Here is a 21,978-nt window from a genome sequence, read left to right as displayed (position 1 = left end):
AGGAATACACCGCCCTTGGGAGTTTCTCTGTGTCTAAGGTTCTCCAGGTCTACCTCAGACACTTGCCCAGCATTGTCACTATGTCCTGGGGCAATGGGTAGATCAAACTGGAGTGGGAAGGGGAGCTGGATTTCCTACCATTGCCCTTTTTCTTTTCCCCACTCCAAGGTCAGCTTGAGGCATTTATAAGGTGCTCAAGGAGAGAGAGACTGGAGCTTTCCTTGCTACTAGGGTCAGGAGGGCTCCATTCCTTCCTTTGAACCACTCAGGGGAGCTGGCTATCCATGGAGGGGAAGCTCCCTGCACTCTCCTGGAGCTCCCTCTGGAGCCATGTTGCACATTTGTATCCCTACAACCGGCCTGTGCCTAGCAAAGCACAGTCCTGCCCTCAGTGAGAACATGGTGTCCTAGCCACAAGGAGAACTGCACCTCAGACCCCTCCTGTCTCATCAAGTCCCTCCATAACCAGAGCTCAGGCTTTAAGCCCCTGGCCCCAAATGGAACCACACGATTCACACGCTGTCAGGGCAGGCCCTGGATGGCATCCCCTAGTACTAGCTGAGATTACCTTAGCAGGACTGATACAGGCTCTGTTCCCCACAAGAGCCCTGACAGTGGTTATTACACTGACCAGACAGCCTTCTCAAAGCCAAGCCTTATTTACTCAGAACAAAATCATTTAAGAGACAACAGGTCTTAAGGGAATAAAGCAGCCTGTATGCATGTCTAGCGTACCAGGTGTCTAATCATCTTTCACACGGGGATCCTGGCAGGTCTCAGATTCCCAGAGATCCCCCCATAATCTCCAAGACTGGCTGTCATAGTCTGGTCCCTTAACTCACCAACCATTTCTCCCTGCTTCAGAGAGAGTCCCCTTGAAAAGTGTTCACTTCCAGGCCTGGCAAGACAAGCTTGCCTCTTCCTTGAAGCTAACAGTTTGCCCCACTCTCTTTTCAAGTGAGTGCTAGGCTGCCTTTATCTAGAGCTCCTGGGTTGCTTTGCTGTTTGCTTTTCCCACAGATCCCTACTAAGTCAGATCAATACAGTCATCCAGGAAGTTCCAATAACCCCCAAATCCTCAACTCCCTGCTGAAGAACTACAACAATAAACAAATAACTGGCCACACTATTCATTCCATCAGTACCTCGCAGTACCGATCGATTACTACAGAGCAATTCCACATCTACATTTGCTATGACTTTTAAGAATGTCTCCTAGCTGTACATGTCAGTTGTCATTCTCTCCAGTGCTGGAGAGGGCTTCTCCACAGGAGCTGCCATTGTGCTGATATATCCCAGCGATGGTCCTGCAACGCTGACATGGAAGCAGGCCCTGGGAGTGCAGACCTCCTTTTAATACGCAAGGAGGCAAAGGCTGGCCGAAAGCTTGAATGGAAACACTATTCCTTTCCAAAGTTGCAGTTAATTAATCAGGGGTTCCTAGTGTTAAAACCCATATAAAACTTGTTCCATGACCTGTCTGAAACTTTCTGCCTTTCCCGTGTACTCAGAGGTGGAGGTGTTTCTGTTATCAGAGGATCAGACCCATTTAGCTGTCTGCCTGCCTCTGTGTTTTAGATATTTACACATTGTGTCATCGCTTCCTGTCTAACTGCTCATTATCCCTTTTGATTATGCGAAAGGAGTTGTCTGCAAGTTTGCTGGGATTCACTTCCCTATCCAAGCGGAGGCAGTGATTGGACTAGGTTGTATATTATGCTGCTGTTTGCCTTTTTAACATGCCTGGTAGGAAGAAGCAAAGAGTGGAGATTGTTGCAATGAGAAAGAAGGGATCACCTGCTGGCAATGAGCCACCTACCTATTTAGTTGGGACTAAAGGTCTTGGGCTAGAGGCAGCCCCACAGGCACAGGCTGGAGTAAATTACACACTTCCTTCCACTAGCCTGGCCCAGCTCAGGGTAGAATAACTCAATAGAGAGTAGGCAACCTTGGCATCATGCCTCTCCAGCTACTGCCACCTATCCTTTGTGTGGTGGTGGTTCACAACAAGCCCTGTAATAGAGGAATTAGACCAGCAAAAAACAGAGTAACCCTGGGTTACATCTAGACCTCAACTTAATGTTCTTTAGACCCTCTTGTAAGGGATCCCTGAACAGGTCACATGCAGGGATTGACCCCAGGACCTCTGACTTGAAAGATGACACACTGCTACACCTGATCTAAAGACCCAAGTCCCACAATGGCAAGGCAGTAGCAGACCCACCAAACTCTATACCAGATGCTGCCACCAGAGCTCCTATATGCTATGTCAGGGTGGGTTACTCTACTCTCAGGCTGGCACAGTAACATCAATAGGAGAGTGGGGTTTCTTGTGTGATTTGGACGATTTTGTGTGTGGCATTTCCATATTGGCAAAAGCCCTAGAGCAGGCCCATTTATACCAGTGTAAAAGAGCTTTTGCCAGTACTTATTTTGCTCCCTGGTTTGCTATAAGCTACACCAGAGAAAGCACATTTTTGTTGGTATAAACTGCATCTGCACTAAGGTTTTCCAGCATAGCTATTCCAGCAACCCTTTTCTAGTACAGACCTGGCCTTATCCCCTGTTAAGAGGTAAAGCATCTTGTTATTAGATCCATGGGAAGGATATAGTTCAGTTCCAGGTGAAATGGTCCTTTTCTGTTGCTACGCACCATTGCCAGGTTGTGACAAAAATATCTGGAAGGAGGGCGTTTGTGTGCGTGTTTGGGTTAGGAAAGGGTGTGGCTCTAATGACACCCTTTCCCAGCTCCCTGTTTCCAAGCTCCGCCATCCCAAATCCTACCATGTCAGGCTGGGAAGATGTACTAACTGATGCCCAGCAGCTACTGCAAAGACAGAGCAAACAGGGAGATAGAAGGCCACGTCTGTGCACCAAGCCACACGCACAGCTGCCAATGGAAATGTCACATAGCAAATAGTTAGCAGTCAAGCACATGCCGTGGCTGTTCCCAAGATTGGAGTATGTGTCTCCTTGTGCCCAAGCAATTCTGACTGGCAACTTCTGACAGGTACAATCCAGCCCCCATATGTCTCCTGCAGATGCAGGGGGAAGCTGGATCCCTGCTCCTCACATCAGCTCATCGAAATGTCAAACCACTCACCTTTCAGCATAGCAACGCAGCTGAGAAGCGGGTGAGCAGAGTGAAGCAGTCAGAGCTCAGTGAGGAGCTGGGCGGGCAGTGGGGCTGTCAGACACCAGGCGAGGAAACCCCCCGGTATGGCAAACGCTGTGAGTGACACAATCGCTCCCTGCCCTGCGACCCGGGCCCATGCGGCATGTGTGATAGCGATCAGATGCACTCTTGTTTACGGATGAAGTCAGACATCCCCTTCTTGGGCAACGTGTGACATTATTGCACAAGAACACAGTGTTTTTACTTTGTGTCTGTGATCTCGAGTGTTGCTTTTCTCAAGCAGCCACTTGCTGTGTGGAAGACAACAGGCACAAAGGGGACTGATAGCTGCCGAACAATCAGAGCCTCTATTTCAGTCTGTGGGGCCAGCTAACCCAAAGAGCTCAGGGCCAGATTTTCAAGGGCTTAGCTCCCAACGAACTGCTCTCTTCTTCAAATCTGGCCTCAATTAGAGGAGCTGCGCCTCTCCAAAAATTCTAGCCCTAGCAGTTATGCCATGTGGTGCAGTCCAGCAAAGAGGTGACTGGGAGTCAGGAGATCTCCATTCTGTTCCTATCACTGCCACAGTCATTTAACCACTCCCCCGTGCCTCAGTTTCCCCACTCGCAAAAGATGGACGATGTTACTTCCACATCTTTATGAAGTGTCTTGAGATCTATGAATTCATAGCACTAGATATGCGCTCTGTATTGTTTTTATCATGGGAAGTGACAGAGCAAGCTTCTCTGCACCCTGACAGCCAGTGTGCCCCAACCCTGGGATAATTCTGTACTCATTGGCCAATCAGTGCTGCTGCAATTAGAATTTAGCATCAGATACAAATGAGGATATTTTTGCGATGTGGACAGCTGTCCTCCGGGAAGCAGCCTGGTGCTGTAGATACATCGTACCGAACAACTGTCACTGGATTTAAGCTGTCAACGGGAAGGTGTAAGACTCAACCCCCTGAGCTGGCCAGTCCCTTTCACATGCTTTTATGGCCAGTAGTTTTTACTTTCAAACCTAAACTACAGGTGCACAGCTGGGCAAACTTTTTTTGGGCAAACTTTTTTTAGGCAAACTGTTTATTCGCCGCAAAATGCAGTTCTGGGTTGTGAATTTGGGTCAAATTCAGCAAATAGTTTCGGCCAAAAAACCAAAGATTTTTCCCACCCAAAAGTCAAAATGTTTCATTTCTACTTTTCATTTAGAAATTTAGTTAGAGTCATTTAAATGAGCAAGCAAGCAAATGAATGGGTTAAAATAAACCACCCACAAATGAAACAAAATGAAAACACAAAAACAAAATATTCTTTTTCGGGTTGCATGCAGTGTTTTGTTTGCTCCAAAATCCAATGAAATAAACAGAAAAGGCTGTGATTCACTCAGCTCTCTCTAAGTGTAAGCCCAAGGTTAGTAGAAGTCAAGTAGCAGGCCCTAGGTTTGTTATCCTGGGGCTTGAGAGTCTACACTTATTCGTAACCCTAGATTAGGAATTGTTGAACCCTGGGTCTACACTGCATCATGTGGGCCTGAATCCAATCACCCATACCCCAGACTTCCTCGCCCCCTCCCCAAATGTAGCCACTCTGGTCCTTTGTTCATGGTGCAGTGTGGGAAAACTGAACTGTCCAGAGGAGAAAGGAAGTCAGCCCATGGGATTGTGGGATACTTTTGGCAGGCTCCCAGAGCACAAGTCCAGTGGGGCTGTGTCTAGCAATAGGGCTTGCACCATGGTTCCCGGCTTGACTTAGGCTTGGATCCGCCACCCCTGTAGGATCCTAGGTCAGAGTCCCAGGTTAGTGTGATTTGGGTGTAGACTAAAGGGGGTGAGGCTTGAGACTGAGTTCATACCCTGGGCTTACTCTGCAATGTGGACATACCCTAGGTGTCCATGGGTGATTATTATCCCATACTGTTGCATATTTACTTCTTGAGGGATCTGCTTGTGGGGGGCTTCCCATGTAATGAAAATATCATGCACCGAGCTCTCCTTCCTGCCACATGTAACAGTGCCACTGAGTATCTGTGCTAGGTAGGATAAAAGTCTCTGTACATTCAGATATGGGCAGAGAGGAGGAAATAAGCAGTCTGGCCAGGGTGAGCCCAACCCAGAGGGGACACCTCGAATCAGGACCTGATAAAGAACCCTCTGCATGATGTTACCCAGGTGTGGGTTGCCCTTTGGTGGGGATCTAGAAACCCCTGCCACAACTACATGCCTCGCCCCCAAATTAAAGGGGCAGGCAGAGCAGGGTCTTGAATGTATCTGCGTGGGCTCTGACGTGCAGGCAGTGGGGAATCCCTCAGAGAAGGGGACCTCACCCAGGGGCACATTCTCTGAGGTGGCATCATGGGTGGGCATCTCAGATACCACACAACCTAACCAGCCCTTCAGGAGAAGCAGAAGCTCCTTAACTGCTATCGACATGGATCTCTCCTAAAGATGGGCCCAACACAGACCCCTGGATTCACACAGCTTAGCACTTTGGGTAAGTTCAGGTTCTGATCTGGCTTGGGATGGGCTCCAACCTGCAGCATCCCAAAGCAGAATCTGTGACTCAGCCCACTGCACATTTATTGCCTTCAGTGCCTAAGGCCCAGCTGCAGGGCCCCATTGTCCCAGAGGTCAATTCTCTGCCGCACTAAACTAAACAGGTCCTCAGCTGGTGCCATGTGGCGTAGCTGCGTTGCCTTCAGTGGCAGGAGCTGTGCCCATTCACACTGCTGGGGATCTGCCCTAGGAAATGATGACACGTAAGACACCTCCACCCCTTTGCTGGGTGGGTAGTCTGGGGCGTGCAGAGTTAGCTGAACACAGGATCCAGCTGGTGCCAGGAGACTTGTCATTGCAGCTCATGCTGGGCGGAGAGATGGCATGAATCAGTTTGAGCTCCAGCAACTGGTCACATCCAGGCTGAACCCCACTTGGATTGAGCCACGGGCGCTAAGTGTGACAGAGTCACATATCACAAGCCGTAGCTGTGAAAATCCAGCGGAATATGGGCTGGGAATCTGGTGACACTCATTCCCCTCCCGCACTCCCCCCCAGCAGCCATCCTCTCCCACCCCACAAGCTCCATGCTTAGCTTAGAGCTTTCATGCTCCCAGCCTCAGAGTTCACTAGGATCTGCACATTAGTACAATTGCACTGGGGTTCATGAAGATCCACACACTAGTGCAAATACACTGGGGTTCATGTTCCCAGCCTTGGCGGTCCGGAGGATTGGCACACCAGCATACTGGTATCAAGATTCATGCTCCCCACCCCAGACTGTATTTGTAATGGGATTTGATCAGCTTTACGTTGGCTTATTCTGCAAATTAGCGTCAGCCAGTAAAATCCCTCTTCCCCTGAGCCCGAGGGGGTAATGATCCGCTGACAACATGTTCTTTTCCCGATCCGGCCGTTAAGCTCACCAGCAGGGTTAGGAATAGTAAAAACGTGAACACCCTTGCTTGGGGCTTTCAGCGCTGTCTACAGAAAAGCTTTACAAGCTGTTGGCTGTGGGACAGAGTCCTAATTGCCCCACACAATACCACTGGAGCGTCCCATTGAAATGGGCATCAAGGGCCCAGGAAACAACAGGGACCTGCCAACCTGTAGAGTTTGTCAGAGATGAACGCTCCCACCCTCCTTCCTGGCTCTGTTCTGCAACAATGGGGTGCTCATCCTGGGATGCCCTGGGTCCTTTCTGATCATGGCTGGCCATCTTGCATGCTGGATACATGCGCTCCCTCCAGCCACACTGGCAAACCGTGCTCTCCTGGGAGTAGACCCTGATCTGCTGAAAAGGGGCAGGCAGAAATGCACAGCCTCCTTGACCCATGTGCATTAGTGGCTGGGTCCTACAAGACACTGAGCGTCCCCTCCTTCCCATTGCAGTCAGTGGGAACGGCTGGCACTCACAGCCAGAGATGAGACACATCTGCAGGAGATTTGAGTTACAAAGGTGCAAAAAGAACCTAAGGCTAACGTTTTTCTCTCTCTGCATGGAAAGAGTCCTTTGAAGTCAAAGGGATTTACACCAACTGAGGAGCCTGGCCAGTAGCTAGAAGCATCAGCTGGGTTCCAAAACAAACCAGAAGAGAGAGAAAGAGGAAATTAAGACAAAAAGGAAAATGTAACAATACTGACACCGTTAGGAAATGTGTGTCTGCTCTGTGCTTGTGCACTGCAGTATCTTTTGCCTAAGGCTCTCAAGGCGCTGTAGCGTGGGGTGAAAGTATCATTATTATCCCCATTTCACAGGTGTGGAAACTGATGCACAAAGAGAAGTGACTTGTCCAAGGTCACGTAGTGAGTCAGTTGTCCTGGGAACGGAGCATAAGAATGGTCACACTGGGTCAGACCCCTGGTCTATGTAGCTCAGCACCCTGTCTTCTGACAGAACAGAGGCCAGTGCCAGATGCTTCAGAGGGAAGGAACAGATCAGGGCAATTTACAGAGTGATCCATCCCCTGTCGCCCACCTTCTGGCAGTCAGAGGTTTAGGGACACCCAGATTATGGGGATGTGTCCCTGACCACCTTGACTAATAGCCATTGATAGGCCTATCCTCCATGAACTTACCTAATTCATTTTTGAACCCAGTTATACTTCTGGCCTTCACAACATCCTCTGGCAATGAGTTCCACAGGTTGACTGTGCGTTGGGTGAAGAAGTACTTCCCTTTGTGTGTTTTAAATCTGCTACCCATTAAATTTCATTGGGTGACCCCTGGTTCTTGTATTGTGTGAAGGGGTAAACAACAGTTTCTTATTCCCTTCTCTGCACCAGTCATGGTTTTATAGACCTCGATCAGATCCCCCTCTGTTGTCAGTTTTCTAAGCTGAACAGTCCCAGTCTTTTAAATCTCTCTTTGTACGGAAGCTGTTCCAGACCCCTAAGAATTTTTCTTGCCCTTCTCTGTAACTTTTCCAATTCTAATATATGGTTCTGGAGATGGGTTGACTAGAACTGTATGTAGTATTCAAAGTGTGGGCATTCCACGGATTTATATAAAAGCATCATGATATTTTCTGTCTTATTTTCTATCCCTTTCCTCACGATTCCTAATATTCTGTTAGCTTTTTCAACTGGTACTGCACTGAGCAGATGTTTTCAGAGAACTATCCACCCTGACTCCAAGATCTCTTTCTTAAGTGATAACTGCTAATTGAGACCCTATCATTTTGTAAGTGTAGTTGGGATTATGTTTTCCAATGTGCATTACTTTGCATTCATCAGCATTGAATTTCATCTGCCATTTTGATGCCCTAGCCCAGATCTCCTGACTCCCAATCCTCTGCATTGAATATGGGACCAAGGCAATGGTCTTTTCTTCAGAAATCATCCCTTTCGGCAGCGTACTAGCTGCAGGGGATTGAGGGGATGCTGATGGGAGGGTGGGAGTTCTCTGCTTGCCTGGCATTCAGAGCAGTGGCAAGTTCACGGAGGCACACATGGCATGGTGCTGAGTGAATGGTAATGGCAGATGGGCAGAGCGGGCACAGCACGTGGGGTTGCGGGGAACGGGGGAGCCTGAAATGCCACGTCTGGCCAGAGAAGCAATTTCCACCCCGGCTGGAAGCCAATGCCAGAAAACAGATGAGAAAGCCCACCATGTGGAGATTCGTGCTAACCATTGTCTGACAGAGCCACCTCCGGGACCATCTCCTCTCTCCCCACTGCACTTCCAGGCCCTCTCATCTGACTCTTGAACCGAGCAAGGGAGACACACTATACCTCACGCAAAAACAATACTTGGCGCCTTTCACCTGAGCCTCCCAAAGTGGAGAACAGCTGTTAATAAAGACAGGCAGCGTCTCTGCGAGCTGTCATGCCCCATTCTACAGGGGAGAGTGGTGAGGTGCTGAGAAAAGAAGGGACTTATCCAAGGTCACCCAGCAGGTGACAGGGCACAAAGAGAACGCAGGGTTCCTGACTCCCGTGCCAGATGTATAGGGGAAGGGAGCATCCCTAGTTAATTGCTCATCACTCCAAGCACCTATCTTCCTCTTTGTACTATGCTTAACATGCTTTTAGTCCCTTCCCTGCAGGGAGCAGAACTGGTGGCTCAGCCCCAAAGGTCCCATAAGGCTTCTTTCCTTTCCATGACTCCAACCCCACCTGGCATGCGAAATGAAGGCAGAAGGGTCCAGCTTGGACCAGACAAGCAACACAGCCTACAAAATACAGCCGGGCTCATTAGGAGCAGGCAGGCGAGTGGATGCTAGGGACAGGGTGAGGGGGCTGCTGTCAATCCCAGAATCTCTTTGGGGTTGGGGTAGGTACATTAGCAGAAAGCAGAGTTCTCACCTTATCTGTAGGGCGGGATAGATTGTCAGGTACATCAGGAAAACTTTCCCAGACATCTTAAACGCACGAGCCAGGCGATCCCAGGGAAGCGCAGTGTCCACATAAAGAGAGGCAGCTCGGGCTGGCGTGGCTACAGTTTGACAGATTCCTTCCTATCCAGTTTACAGGGGGGCCCAGGGGCTCCCCTCTCTCCTTCGCCAGTCTGCCCCAAGGGATGGCCAGCTCAGTCCAGGTGTGCTGCAGCTGGAGTCTCTGGGGACCAGGAAAGAAAACACTTGTAGCAACCAAACAAAAAACTAAAGGTGGCGGTGGCAGGGGAAACCCACCCAGGAAAATCCAAGTTCAGAAAGAGGAGGAAAACCAAGCCTGGTGCCTTTGTGTCTCCTTGCCCTCCAGCAAGTTTAGGGGCTTTTCTTCCATTCCTGCCTGTGTGGGCACTGTCTCTGTGGCTTTATTGTTGAATTCCCAATGCCCAATCTCTTTATAGAAGGGTTTCCCCTCTTCTCCCAGCTCACCAGCTGTGCCTGTGCCCAGCAGACAGGTGCAGTGAGAGCTGTGTGTGTGCGCACAGCACAAGCCCCACCGGTTGCTATTGCAGCCTAGAATACTGAAATCCTCTTCTCTCTGTCCCCCTCCTTTTCTCTGCCCTTCTCTCTCTATTTCTTCCTTCTGTGCTTCTCTCCCCAGCCCTCCCAAACTCGCCCACCCTCCCTCCGGCTTTTAATCCTTCCTTTCCGATCCTTTTGGAAAGAAGGGTCAAAGTTGGGCATTTCTTATCCTGCTCCTTGGCAGGAGAGGAGCAGAGCGAGTGAGAGGGAGACTGGCAGGGAAGAGGAAGAGAGATGCTCAGAGGACTCACTCAGGGTCCTAGCTCCCCCCGATTTAGTGCAAGGGGTGGAGGAGGGCCTCCTCCTTCCCGGCAGGGCAAGGGTTAACAGCTGCTTCTTGAGCCTTTCTTAACGGGAAAAGCAAAAGCAAAAGCAAAAAAAGTTCAGTTGCCAGGCTGACAAAGGCTGTATCCAGAAATCAAAGGGAAATGCCTATTTGTGCGTCACCGAGTTCCCAAACGGAAGCTTTTGGGAAGGAGAAAACCGGAATTCATTAACTTGTGTAAAGCTCTCGCTCTCCTCTTTCACCTAACGAGACATGACAAGGTCGTCGCTCGTTAGTCACAGTGTAGTGTAAACCCACGTGCAACGTTTTGTTAAAAGCTGGGGAGCGAGGCTGTTGCTAGCAAAAATGTGCCAGAAGCAAATGCCAGCAACGCTGCGCACCCAGTGCATTGTGGGTGCTAATGCACGAGAAAGCATAATCACTCGCTGCCCTCCCCACCCCCCCGCCCATGAGGCGAAGCTCTCTGTGCACAGCCTTGCTCCTGGGTTATGTCCAGGTCTAGTGTCGGCCCATCACAAAATAGCCAGGGCCTCAACTCACAAGTGCTCATTCATGGGATTCACACTGTGCGCAGTGGGCTTCTCTTGCAGAATTGGGATCCTTCACTCTAAAGGACATTCTGAAACGCAGCTTTTTGCCCTGTGCATCCCAGAGCAGACCAGGCAACTGGGCATCATATCACATCCCTCCTCAAAACTCTCCTTTGCCAGGATGCTAACAAAAACTTGACCACGATTAGACGGCTGGTGTGCTGAGACCACTGCCTTGCATGCTGACCAATGCTGTCTCATTGTTTCCCTATACACCTCTCTCCCCCGGCTGTTTTTCTGCATGTGTCTGTGGTCTCTTTTCTTATAATTAAGGTCTGTCTCCACTTAGAGCTGTTTCCCAGTGTGTTAAAACTACAGATGTAGCCGCTGCTCTGCAAGCAGCCGGGGCTAGCTGCTCTGAGTACGATCCCGTCCAAGACCCAAGGTATGTACTCGGGGTGGTTAGCCTCTCCCACTGCTCATGCCACCATGGCTGCGCTTCTATTTTTAACACACGAGCTCAATCAGAGCTAGCAGAGATGTACCCTTAGATTGTAAACTCTCTGGGGCAGGGATCATCTTTTGTTCTCTGTTTGTCCAGTGCCTAGCACAGTGGGGTCCTGTCCATGGCAGGGGGTCCTAGGCGCTAGGATAATAATAATAATAATAATTAATAATTAATAATAAATAATAACTGACTTGTACACTATTGCCAATGCTGTTCTGTTGCCATACAGGGAGATAGTGCTGCTTCGTGCAGGCATCAGGAGACCTGTGGGCTGATCCCAGCTTTGCCACTGATTCACCGTGAGACCTTGGGCAAGCCATTTCACTCTGTGCTCGGTGGCCCCATCTCTTAAAAGGGGATAATACCTGTTCACCTTTCAAAGCGCTTTGAGATCTTTCACTGAGAGACACTGAGAGGATTATTCAAGAGCAGTCATCACATCCTGTCTCTGGGAGTGGTTCGTTCTGCCGAGCCAAAGGTGAAAAGGCCATAACACAGCTTGTATGGGGAAAGGGAAGTTGGTCGTGTGGCTAGGACACTGGTGTAGGCCTCAGGAGTTCTGGGCTTAATTCCTGGCTCTGCCACCGATTCACTGGGTGACCCTCGCCACATCACTTCATTTCTCAGTGAATCACTCCCCCCTCTGTTAAGTGCCGATAACGCTTCCTTTGTTTAGCTTGCAAGGAGGAGAGTCTTACATCTCAGTGCAGCCCCTGGCCCAATGGGGCCTTAATCTCAGATGGGACTTCAGTGTGCTACCATAACACAAACAATAAATAATAGTAACACACCTGGCCAATTTTGCAAGGCTGGTCAGTAGCAAGGCAACTATCGCTGACTCTTTCCACGATCACCTTATGCTGTGAAGCGTGATATTTGGCTACCCATCATATACCACAGAAGCGCAGCCTGTCTCACAGAAGCTCCAAGATGGAATGTCCTTATATTAAGTGGCTGTGTACATGGTTGTTATATTCACAGCAGCCTGCGATGAGCTAGTGAGGCCTCCAGGAAGGTAATGTCAGAAAGAGTAAATAATGCAGATCAAAGCTTCAGGGAGTGGGGGGTAAAAAGGGCTCTTCACACTCCAGAGAAGGTCTTGGGGCTGAAACATGCTGGGAACATTGGCTCCTTCATTCAGTCTGGCCTCCATTACGAGTGGTACTGAGCCTCCTGCTTGGCCAAAACAGCCCGGGAATAATCCCAGCAAGCAGGCGAACAGGAAGGCTTGTTTTCAGTGTATGTAAGAAGCACTGTACCCTGGCGTCCAGCTGACTATCAGAGATCTGGGCTTTAATCTCACAGAGCTTGCTCAGACACAGACCCCCATTGCCTGCCAGGGGAATTTTGCTGGAGTAAGAGTGCAGGATCTGGCCCTTGGCTACTATTCCTGGCTAGGCCCCAGGAACCCCATAGCCTGACTCCCAGCCCAGCCCAGGGTCTGACGGCATGGGCAAGTCTCTGCTCCACATTTCCCCTTCACAGGGCTGTTCACAGCCGCATTCATGAATGTCTGCAAAGTGTTTTGACATCCCTGGCTGGAAGGGACTAGGGAAGGACAAAGCATTATTAGTGTATTGCTCCACCAGGTCTCCTGGGAGAAGTTTCCTAGCCAGCCTCTTGTGTCCTGTATTCTTTACATTAAACCAGAAGGTACCTCTTGCTTCACCTTCCATGCTGCTCAGTTCTCATCCAGGCCAGTAACAGGCAATGTCATTGGGCATGGGTACTAGGGCCCTCCAGACAGAACAAGGTTATCCAGTGATAGGCTTACAGCCTCCCATCCATGTGCACAACCATTTTAAATGCATGGTGCTGGTTCTTACACTTGGCTGAGGTGATGGTGAATGATGCCCCCTCTTCCACATTTATAATAGCAGGCTAGTGCAGAAGGTGAAGGCTGAGGTTAATACACCTTCGACTCTTATCTGCCTATCGCTCGCACTAAGGGGTGGTGGAGAGCTGGCGCCCTGGTCACTCATGCAGTGGCTTCCTTCTCTAGCTCGTCAGTAAAACTCAGCTGATTGTTCTCTTGCCTGCAAAGGGTCTGAATGGAGTCTGAGCTTATGCTAATATTAATCAGAAGTAACTCTGCTAATTCAAGGGGGGGAAACCTGGTGTGAGAGAGGGCCTAGACCTTAGGTGCCTACTCTCCAGGAGAGAGCAGGCCCCTGGCATTGGCAGATTTGTGAGGTGTGGAAGCCCACAGGTGGAATATCAGTGGATGTTGCAAGTCAGGGTTGAAGTGCACTGGGAGAGCTGTATAGAGGCTGCCAGGCCCTGAAGAGCAGGGTGGGACTCGGATGCATCACAGAGCAGAGTGGGGATTCTGGGACTAGAATGACTGGGGATGTCTGTAGGTCAGGATGGCGGGGCAGCGGCAGAGCAGGGTTGTGTCCCAGAAGTGGAATGGCAGAGGGTGCCGATGTTCTGGATTGAGGTGAATTTGCAGTGCTGCTTGGGGAAGGCTGGCACCGGGCCTGCCCACCTCTCTCTGGTGCTGCTCTGTGTTATCAATCTAGCAGCACGACTAGGGGCGCTTAGGGTCTCTGGCTTTGGTTGGCAGCCTAGGAAGCTAAGTGGCCTCTGGCACATTTGTCAAAGAACTGGGGACAGTTCTGGCATCCTGGCCTGTGCTCCCTGTTGGAGCAAACCAGGTTCTAACGGCCTAGGTCCGTATGCTGCAAAGCTGCAGTGGTTCCTAGGGTAACCGCTGCACTTTCAGCCCCCAAGCCTCCTCTCACACCAGTGCAAATTGGGGCCAAGCCCATTCAACTGACTGGGGTAAAGATGGTGTAAACCAGAGGTGAATCAGGCTTCCAGTGTCTCCTTGTAAAGCCCTCTGGGAGACACTGAGCAGGGTACTCTCCTCAAGCACCAACCTCTTCTCTACAGTGCAAAGTGGCCTGTTCTGTTCACCCCATCAGGACATTTGTTCACCATCGCAGGGTGTTTGTACCTCTCACACTCACTAGAAAGCCCCTGCATGGTGGCAGATGCTGCATCCTGGCTTACGCATCATCAATAACCCCTCCAGCTGGGCTCCGGCTCCACAGTCACTATTGTGGCAATGATGAAGGAAGCAAAGAGGACACAGTTTGATATTCAGGTGCCAGGTTGAGCTTGCTGTGCTGACAGGTACAAAGATTTTGTTTTGATTTGTAAGCTGAACAAATGTGACAGGAAAAAGTCACTTGCAGGAGAATGGAGAGGGACAGGACAGCAAGGCACCGTTGTTTGCAGATTTGCTTTTCTGACTCCTCCCCTGCTCAGATTTTAAGGGGTTAAACCTCTGATGGGGTCAATGTGTTAAAGGAAGGGACCCGTGATGGCAGATATAATAGCTTATCTGGAAAATATTGTAAATATACACACTATAGAAAAACACATGCATCCACACCCACACACGCAATGTGTTTTTCTAACTAAAGGGAAACCTGTGATCTATATTAAGGATAGAACAACCCACCAAAATCTGGACGGACATGAAGCGAGGGCCTGTACACGGCAGGGCATTTAACTCATCATGGGAGCACCTCTCCTTCCTCTTTGCTCCTTTTGTCCTATCCTTTTGATTTGTTCTCCTCCATCCCCTCTCTACTCACCTCATTAACCCACCCAGTGCAGCCAAAGGCAGAGTAAGCATCCTTCTGAGGGCCCTGCCAGCGTGCCTCTGCCTTGCTCCAGAGGGGTCCTTTCTTAGGCTGAGAAGGAAGTGCCGTTTCCATGGCCCATTCAGTCTGGCTCTTCTGCTGAGGCTGCTAACAAGACTGCTGCCAGCTGCGGCCAGTTGTGCTAGTGATTTTATGCTGTGGACATTTGCGTACTAGCGGGTCGAAGAATACTAGCTCGTTTCTCGGTCTCTCTCTTATTATATCATACAGGCCGTTGAACAGCCATTAGATGCTGAAACTATATTAATAATGCTACAGAACATTCATGTAGTAGCTTTAGCCCCTGAAGAATTCCAAAGCACCGCTTTGGATATACAAGCTGCAGTGGAGAGAGCGAGCCCTTCAGCTGTCACTGAAATGCAGCTCTCTCTGGGGTGAAACACTTCCACTTTGTAGCTGCATACAGCCTAAGTCAAACTGAACCTTCAGGGGGAAATGAGGTCAAAAGCTTGTCTCTCTCACCAACAGAAGTTGGTCCAATAAAAGATATTACCTCACCTGCCTTGTCTCAGTTGAAAAACCTGGCATTCGGCTAGGATTTGGGGTCACCACGGCACCTCTTATGAGGGTTCTTTAATGACTATGAAAGTTCAGGATCTAGATCTTTCAGACGAAGGCACCTGCAACCAGGAGCACTGGAACAGGCACCTGCAACCAGGAGGCCATAGCCCCAACACTTTTAAAAGCGGGAGGGCTACGGCATCCCACTTTTTACTGGCTGTAAGGATGAGCGACGGGGATGGGGGGGTAAAGAGGAGAGAGAGGAGTGAACGGGGGTGGGGTCATGGGGCGGGGGAAGAGGCAGCATGGGAGTGGGGCCTCGGGGAAGAGGTGGTGCGGGGCCACAGTTCTGGGGCTGTTGGCCCCCGCACTTTTAGGGAGCTTCCATTGTCCCTGCCAGCAGCAGAATAAGCTCCCTGTCCCCATGTTGGTGCAGTAGTTCGGCACTGACTCAGAGAGCAGAGACCCGATTCACCAGCACAACTTCCTTGCGTGTCTCCTATCTAAGCGCTAACCCAGCCAGAGCCTGTTTAGCTTGTGAGATGTAACAGGCTCTGGGCTCCAGGCACTCTATTGCTACTGACCTGGGCAGGATTTGACATCGCGAGCTAGTGAGGCATTGCTTCTCTCTCATTATTAATCCCCAGAGGCATTTCTGTCCTGAGACTTGAGGATTTCAATGACTTCTTTATGTACGTGCTCTGTAATGTTTATTCAGTAGTAAGCAACCTTACTGCTCATGTGTGTCTGACTTCAGCTTAGGGTGACCAGAAAGCAAGCGTGAAAAATCAGGACGGGGGGGGGGTATACTAGTTGCCTATATAAGACAAAGCCCCTAATATTGGGACAGCTGGTCACCCTAGGTTAGCTCTTGCTTTCACAGTGTGATTACCAGCTACCTGCTCTGGCGTTCATATCTGGGTACTGAGCACTGCTCTCGGTCCTGGACTGGGTCTTTGGCCACAGCATATTCGCAAGCCTCAAGAGCTATGGGGTTTTAATGTAGCAACCAAAGGTTTAACTCAAGGAGCTCTGTGTAAGGAGAAACCATAAGGTAGTTCTGCTCACCTTAGTGCAGGCGGGACACGCTTCCTGTTCCAGCTACAGAGGTCTGGAGGAACCTGGGAAATCCAATAGTCCCAAATTCTAATCCTGGCTTATAGCACGGTGAGGCCAAATCGCTTTGCCTTTCCATCTCAACTTCCCATCTGTAAAATGGGGATAATATGACGTACCCGTCTGCTTCACAGGGGTGTGGTGTGGTGTGGGTTAATTAGTTGGGCTTAGACCTTCAGGTGGTGTCAATCAGTATCATTCCAGTGACGATAGAAACTCCCTGCTTTCCTAGCTTCCAGAAAGCCTTTTGTTTGGGTTGCCAGTGTACTACTATGACACAAAAGCAGGGGTTGAAAATACAGCTGTGACCAGGGATCTGGTTTTTCCTAGCTCGAGCCTCTCTCAGTAGAGCCGCGCTGCACAGCCCCCCAAAGTGAGCCACCCCACATCGTGCCACTGTTCAAAACCAAGAGATGCCCCTCTGCACGTGGTGAGGGATTGGCTCTGATTTTCATTTAACCTTTTGGGCCAAATTCTTCCCAGTATTCCATGAAGCCTTTTCCCCTGGGGTATTATTTATTTGAATATTTGCTGTGTCTTTTCAGCACCTCTTCATTTTAGTTTGCTCCCTCTGAAGAGACCCAGGCTTGCTTTGGTTCAGAGAAGGGGATTTTTCTTCTCTTCAAAGAAGTGACAGAAGTTGGGGGGAGGGCCTTAATACTTCAACATGATTGGTAGGACTTGTGGTGGCTCTAGGAGCAGTCATGGAGCAGGACCCATTGTGCTAGGTGCTGGACAAACACAGAACAAAAAGACAGTCCCCACCCCCCCAGGGCTTACCTTGGGAGCAGACTCTCTTAGGGTATGCCAGAACTGTGCCATGAATCTGAACTCCCACTGCCAAAGTGGGGGCCTGTGAGAACGGGCTCTGAAGCCCCACCCCCACCGCTCCTGCTTTGCGGTGGGGTTTTGCAAAAGCAAGTGACCCAGCTTTGCCCAGCCTTAGGTGGAGAGATGCATTCTATCCCCACCCACTGCAACCCGGCTGTTAGGGTGCTCAGCACAATGCTTTTGGGCAGGGAGTACAGAGCATCCCACTCAGCTGAACCTGCAAGGGGAGTGAATGAAATGAGCCACGCTCAGGGTTTAAATAAGGGGGAGGGAATCACAGCGCCCTCCTCCACTCACAGACCCGGGGGAGCAGGGCTCCCACACAGCCCTCCTTGGCCGGTGTGATGAGAGCTCTGCTTTACCCATAGCCCAGCCTGGGATTTGGCAGGATGCTTTAAAGATCCCAGGTAGTCTCCCAATACCACGCCGCACCATAGATTTAGGGGAGGAAATGCCAAACCTGTTTCCTGCTACAGCTTAGAGGTCTCCCATGAAATACTGACCTAGACTGACCCTGCTTAGAGCATGAGCTCCCAGGCCAAGCTAGTCTAGCTGCATGCCACTGTAAGCTGCCATGGTCTGATGTCCCTGTGTTTGTCCCCAGGTGGGTCTCCAGAGCTCGACAGGTTGAGATCATTGCTCCCAACCAGCCCATTTCATGGGTGGCAGGAGTGTACACAGTGGCCTCCTTCCTACACAGCTGGCCCTTCACTCTCACTTTTCTTTCCCCCCGCCCACCTCCACCAGCAGTTGCTCAAAGCTGCCAGCCTGCGTTTGAAGGAGCTGATGGTGTGAGCTGCATTTCTTCCACACTCCGTGCCCTCTGGCTTTCACACTCAGAAAATAAGAGGTGCCAAAGTGCCCCTCCCTCCGGCACCCTCCCCTAATGAAACAGAGATCGCGTTGCTGGGATCTGGTAATTGCCCTCACCAGCAAAGTGAGATCTTCCCCTAATGCTCACTAAGCTCCAATCTTAATCTTGTTCGTCGCTATTAAGTCTGAGGGAAAATCAGGCTGATACGTTTAAAGGAGGTGAAATGAAAACGATTCAAGAGGAGGCTGAAGTCTCTTCAGGAAACTGAAGGGGAATAATCTTCAAAGGCTCCACAAACCAGCCTGCCTGAGCCTGGCAGAACTGAATGAGTAACAAGGAGCGTGGTGGTTAGATCCTCCCATTATTTGCCTCTTTCAATCACTGGCAGGGAGCGGGAAGAAGAGGGAAAGATTTTCAAAGGCACCTAAGGGAGTTAGGCACCCGGGGCACCTAACTGTTGGGCTCTTCTGAAAATCCCAGAGATTAGCACGTTGTTCTCAGGAAAGCTGCCACATGGGTGAGCCCAGTGCAGATCCCAAGAGTGGTCCCTTGTTCCTGGTCCAGCAGAGGCTGGGAGACCTGTGGACACAGTGCTTGGTTCCTGGAAAGGAGAAGGAGCCCCTCATATTACACTCTGGTGTCACTGCCCAGGTGACTTGTGCCCAGCTCTTACTGGCGAGAAGGATGTTTGGACTGAATGAGGGGGTGTAGGTACATGGGGTGTGGGGGCGGAGCCCCTTTGAGAAAGAAAGGAATTCCCAGGGCATTGTGGTGTAAGCTTCCAGCAGGGTGGGATTAGACCCTGGTTTTGGTGTGGGGGCTTCGGACCCCAGCACACTGTCTGACAAGCCATGGGTAGGGGGCTCCCTCCATTCCTTTGGGGGAGAAGACAGAAGAGAATCTAGGGGACCGTGGTGCAGGGGATACAACATGGCATGTTGTCCTCTCTTTGGTGGTGGTGAATCCCCCCAGCTCAGAGACCCTGCCCCATCCTTGAATGCCGCCGGATTCTATGCAGTTCCCACACCCACGTGCTTGTCCTACGCCCAATAAGGGCCTCATCCTGCCCACAATATAGGAGTAAATCCCCCATGACTTCAGCAGGAGTATCCCCAGGCAGGAGAGCAGGCCCTGCAGGGCAAGAGTGACACAGAGAGACACAAGGGGCCGGGAGAGATAGAGAACAAATGAGAGATCAGAAGCCTGAAACAGAAAAAGGCTGTGTGCGTGTGTGAGGGAGAACAGGAGCGTTCACCTACCTTGAACAGGAAAGGACACATTGCAGATCAGAGGGGGGTCTCGTCCCCCTCCCAGCTGCTATGTCATCCCCAGAAGGGAGTGCTGAAGAGCTGCTAGCCAAGCTAGGGCGCTGGCGCAGAGAGAGCACACGGGCCGAAGATCCGTGGAGTTTGCAGCCCCGGAGAATGTCAGATCACCTGCCCTCATGGCTCCATGCCCCAACTGCCCCTCCCCAGTCCTGGCAGCATGGACCACTCAGCTGGACCCTGGCTGCTGCACTCTCATGTCCTTGGTGAAGAAAGGCTGTGGAAGGGGACTTGTTCCTTCTCAGGAGTATGCAAATATCACATTGCTGGGTACTCTGCCCTGATAGACTATGTCATGTAGAATGGCTGTTCAATGATGCCTGCCCCTGGCTGGCCAGAGCACGGTGCTGGAGCTGCATTTGTGCACAAAGGAAAGAGGTGGCTGCCCTCTTAGCTACCTTTCCCCTCGGCCTTCCCCTACCCCCATTCCGTCTCCCCTCCCCCCCCCATGCCCTGCAATGGAGCCCCCTGGCCCAATGAAAGCACCAATGCAGAGCTGTCGGTATAAACAGACAGACGGATGGGTGGATGCAAGCATCTGGCTCAGGTTTATGCTGGACCCTGCTTTGGATTTAGAGTCAGATTAGCAGAGACATGCAGAAACTTCAAGGTAAAGTTGGGTCCCAGCTCTCCCCTGGCACCTAGTTCCCTTTTGCGGATGGCAGCACTAGGACAGCGACACCCATACGGTTAACGGGCTCTGAGTAGGTTTTGGAGCGCAGCTGAGCGGACCTGCCTGCCAGTATTACACATTTGCTCTGATTGGTCATGCCGTTCTGTGGTGACAGCTGCCACTTGGAGGAAGCCGAGGCTGCTGGGTACCCCCATCCGCCCGCTGGATGCATCGATTCTGACAGAGGCTGTCTGCCCCCGCGGGCGAGTGCAAAGTGGGGGAGGCAGCTGACATCAGCAGGTTTGTGCTTCCCTCCTCTCCGGGTTTCTGGGCTGACCTGCCTCGAGATTAACCTGTGGGCTGTCAATCAAGCAACCTGGCCTGGGTACGCACTGCAGGCTCCTCGCTTGCACTCCACAGCCGCTCTCGGCACCTTCCATTCTGCCAACAGGGTCCACCCACCCCCACGCCAGGCACGGACCAGTTTCTCCACCACACCACATCTCCTAAGATGTCACGTGGCACTTACACAATACCCGCATGCTCATGCCCAGGCACCCCGCTAGCCCAAGGGAACACCCCAACCCCAGAGGGCTCAGGAGAGATCAGTAGCAGAATACAGAGGCTTCTGGTTCAAACCTGGCCCAGGCTAACAGCAAACCCCAGTGGTTGTCCTCTGATGGCTGCTAGTAGCCTCTGAGAAATGAGCGGACAGTCTGAGCCCAGTTCCTAGTGGTCTAGGGTCTGCATGTCCATTGATGCTCTTTGGCCTTCTTACCGGCTGTCCCAGGAGAGAAGGCAGGAATGAAGCTGCTTGGGAACTGTTGATGACCGCAACACTTTCCAAGGGACTGCTGTATGGTTACCACCGAGAGCTTCCTCAAATCCAGGATGGAATTTCTGATCAAAACCAGGAAGCCCCATCCCACAATAGCCTGGGGGGGTGGGGCACTCCACTAAGATTCAAAGCCTTCTCTGAATCAGGCAGAGCAGAGACCTGACATCCCAGGTACACAGCCTGGACACTGGGCTATTGGCCATGCTGGTGACTCGCTCTTGTTTTTCATGAAAAATGTTTGTCCCAGTGCAGAATGGGAAGGCTATTGTGGTTCAGGAACATCTCCTGCCCAGTTCTAGTCAGGAAGTCTGAATCCCTCTGGAATCCCTAGAGGTGGGGCCTCCAGAGGTAGGGTTGAGGCACAGCAGCAGAGAATTGTGGGAACTCTTGTCCTGCCATTGCTGACCTTGTAACAGTTCTGGGGACAGAGGACTTCACTCTCCAGGGCTGTCAGGCCGATGCCATCCAACAGCAGTGAAAGTCACTTAAAAACTCCAAACCAAGCAACTAAGCAAGCCATAATTAAATCCCATGCAACTCTCCACAGTCCGCAAGGCTCGCCATCCCATGCTCTCAAACACCTATGCAGATAGAGCCGAAAACAAAAAAAGTGCAGATCAAGAGAACTCTGCCTTTCGGAGGCAACGGTGAGGTGCCTTTTCATTAGGGACAAAGAGATGCAAATGTCCTGAATCATCACATGCAACTAGCAAGATAGCATCGCCAGAACAGGGATCTTCGTTCCTTTGTGAGCAGCCCTACAGAGGGCAGAGGCCTTGCATCAGACAAATCCCACTGAGAGGGTGAAAACCATAATAATCGGGGTGGGGGGGAACCTCAATCAATCAACAGATAAGAAAGTAAACAAGTATGGTTCACTAGTGGTGTTGGATGAGATGGCAGGGAGCATAGAGACCTG

General features: G+C 50.8%; 1 protein-coding gene across 4 annotated transcripts in view; it reads right to left on the bottom strand.

Moving 5' to 3' along the window:
* Positions 1–10,237, bottom strand: part of LOC125642642 (gamma-aminobutyric acid receptor subunit gamma-4) — a 72,453-nt gene extending 62,216 nt beyond the window's left edge. The window contains exons 1-2 of one of the 4 annotated variants that reach the window (XM_048864300.2): positions 9,742–10,234; positions 9,416–9,667 (exon numbers count right to left, since the gene is read on the bottom strand). In XM_048864300.2, coding sequence (XP_048720257.1) covers positions 9,416–9,471 — 56 coding nt within the window. In that variant the 5' untranslated portion in view covers positions 9,472–9,667; positions 9,742–10,234. Of the gene's footprint in view, positions 1–9,415 lie in introns of all 4 variants that reach the window. The other 3 variants (XM_048864301.2, XM_048864303.2, XM_048864299.2) reach the window with 3 other exon arrangements.
* Between the last annotated feature and the right edge of the window lie 11,741 nt (positions 10,238–21,978).

The sequence above is a fragment of the Caretta caretta genome, chromosome 9 (genome assembly GCF_965140235.1).
Source record: "Caretta caretta isolate rCarCar2 chromosome 9, rCarCar1.hap1, whole genome shotgun sequence".
NCBI lineage: Eukaryota > Metazoa > Chordata > Testudines > Cheloniidae > Caretta > Caretta caretta.
Note: the sequence above shows the minus strand (reverse complement) of the source record. Positions and strands in the feature narration are given on the sequence as shown.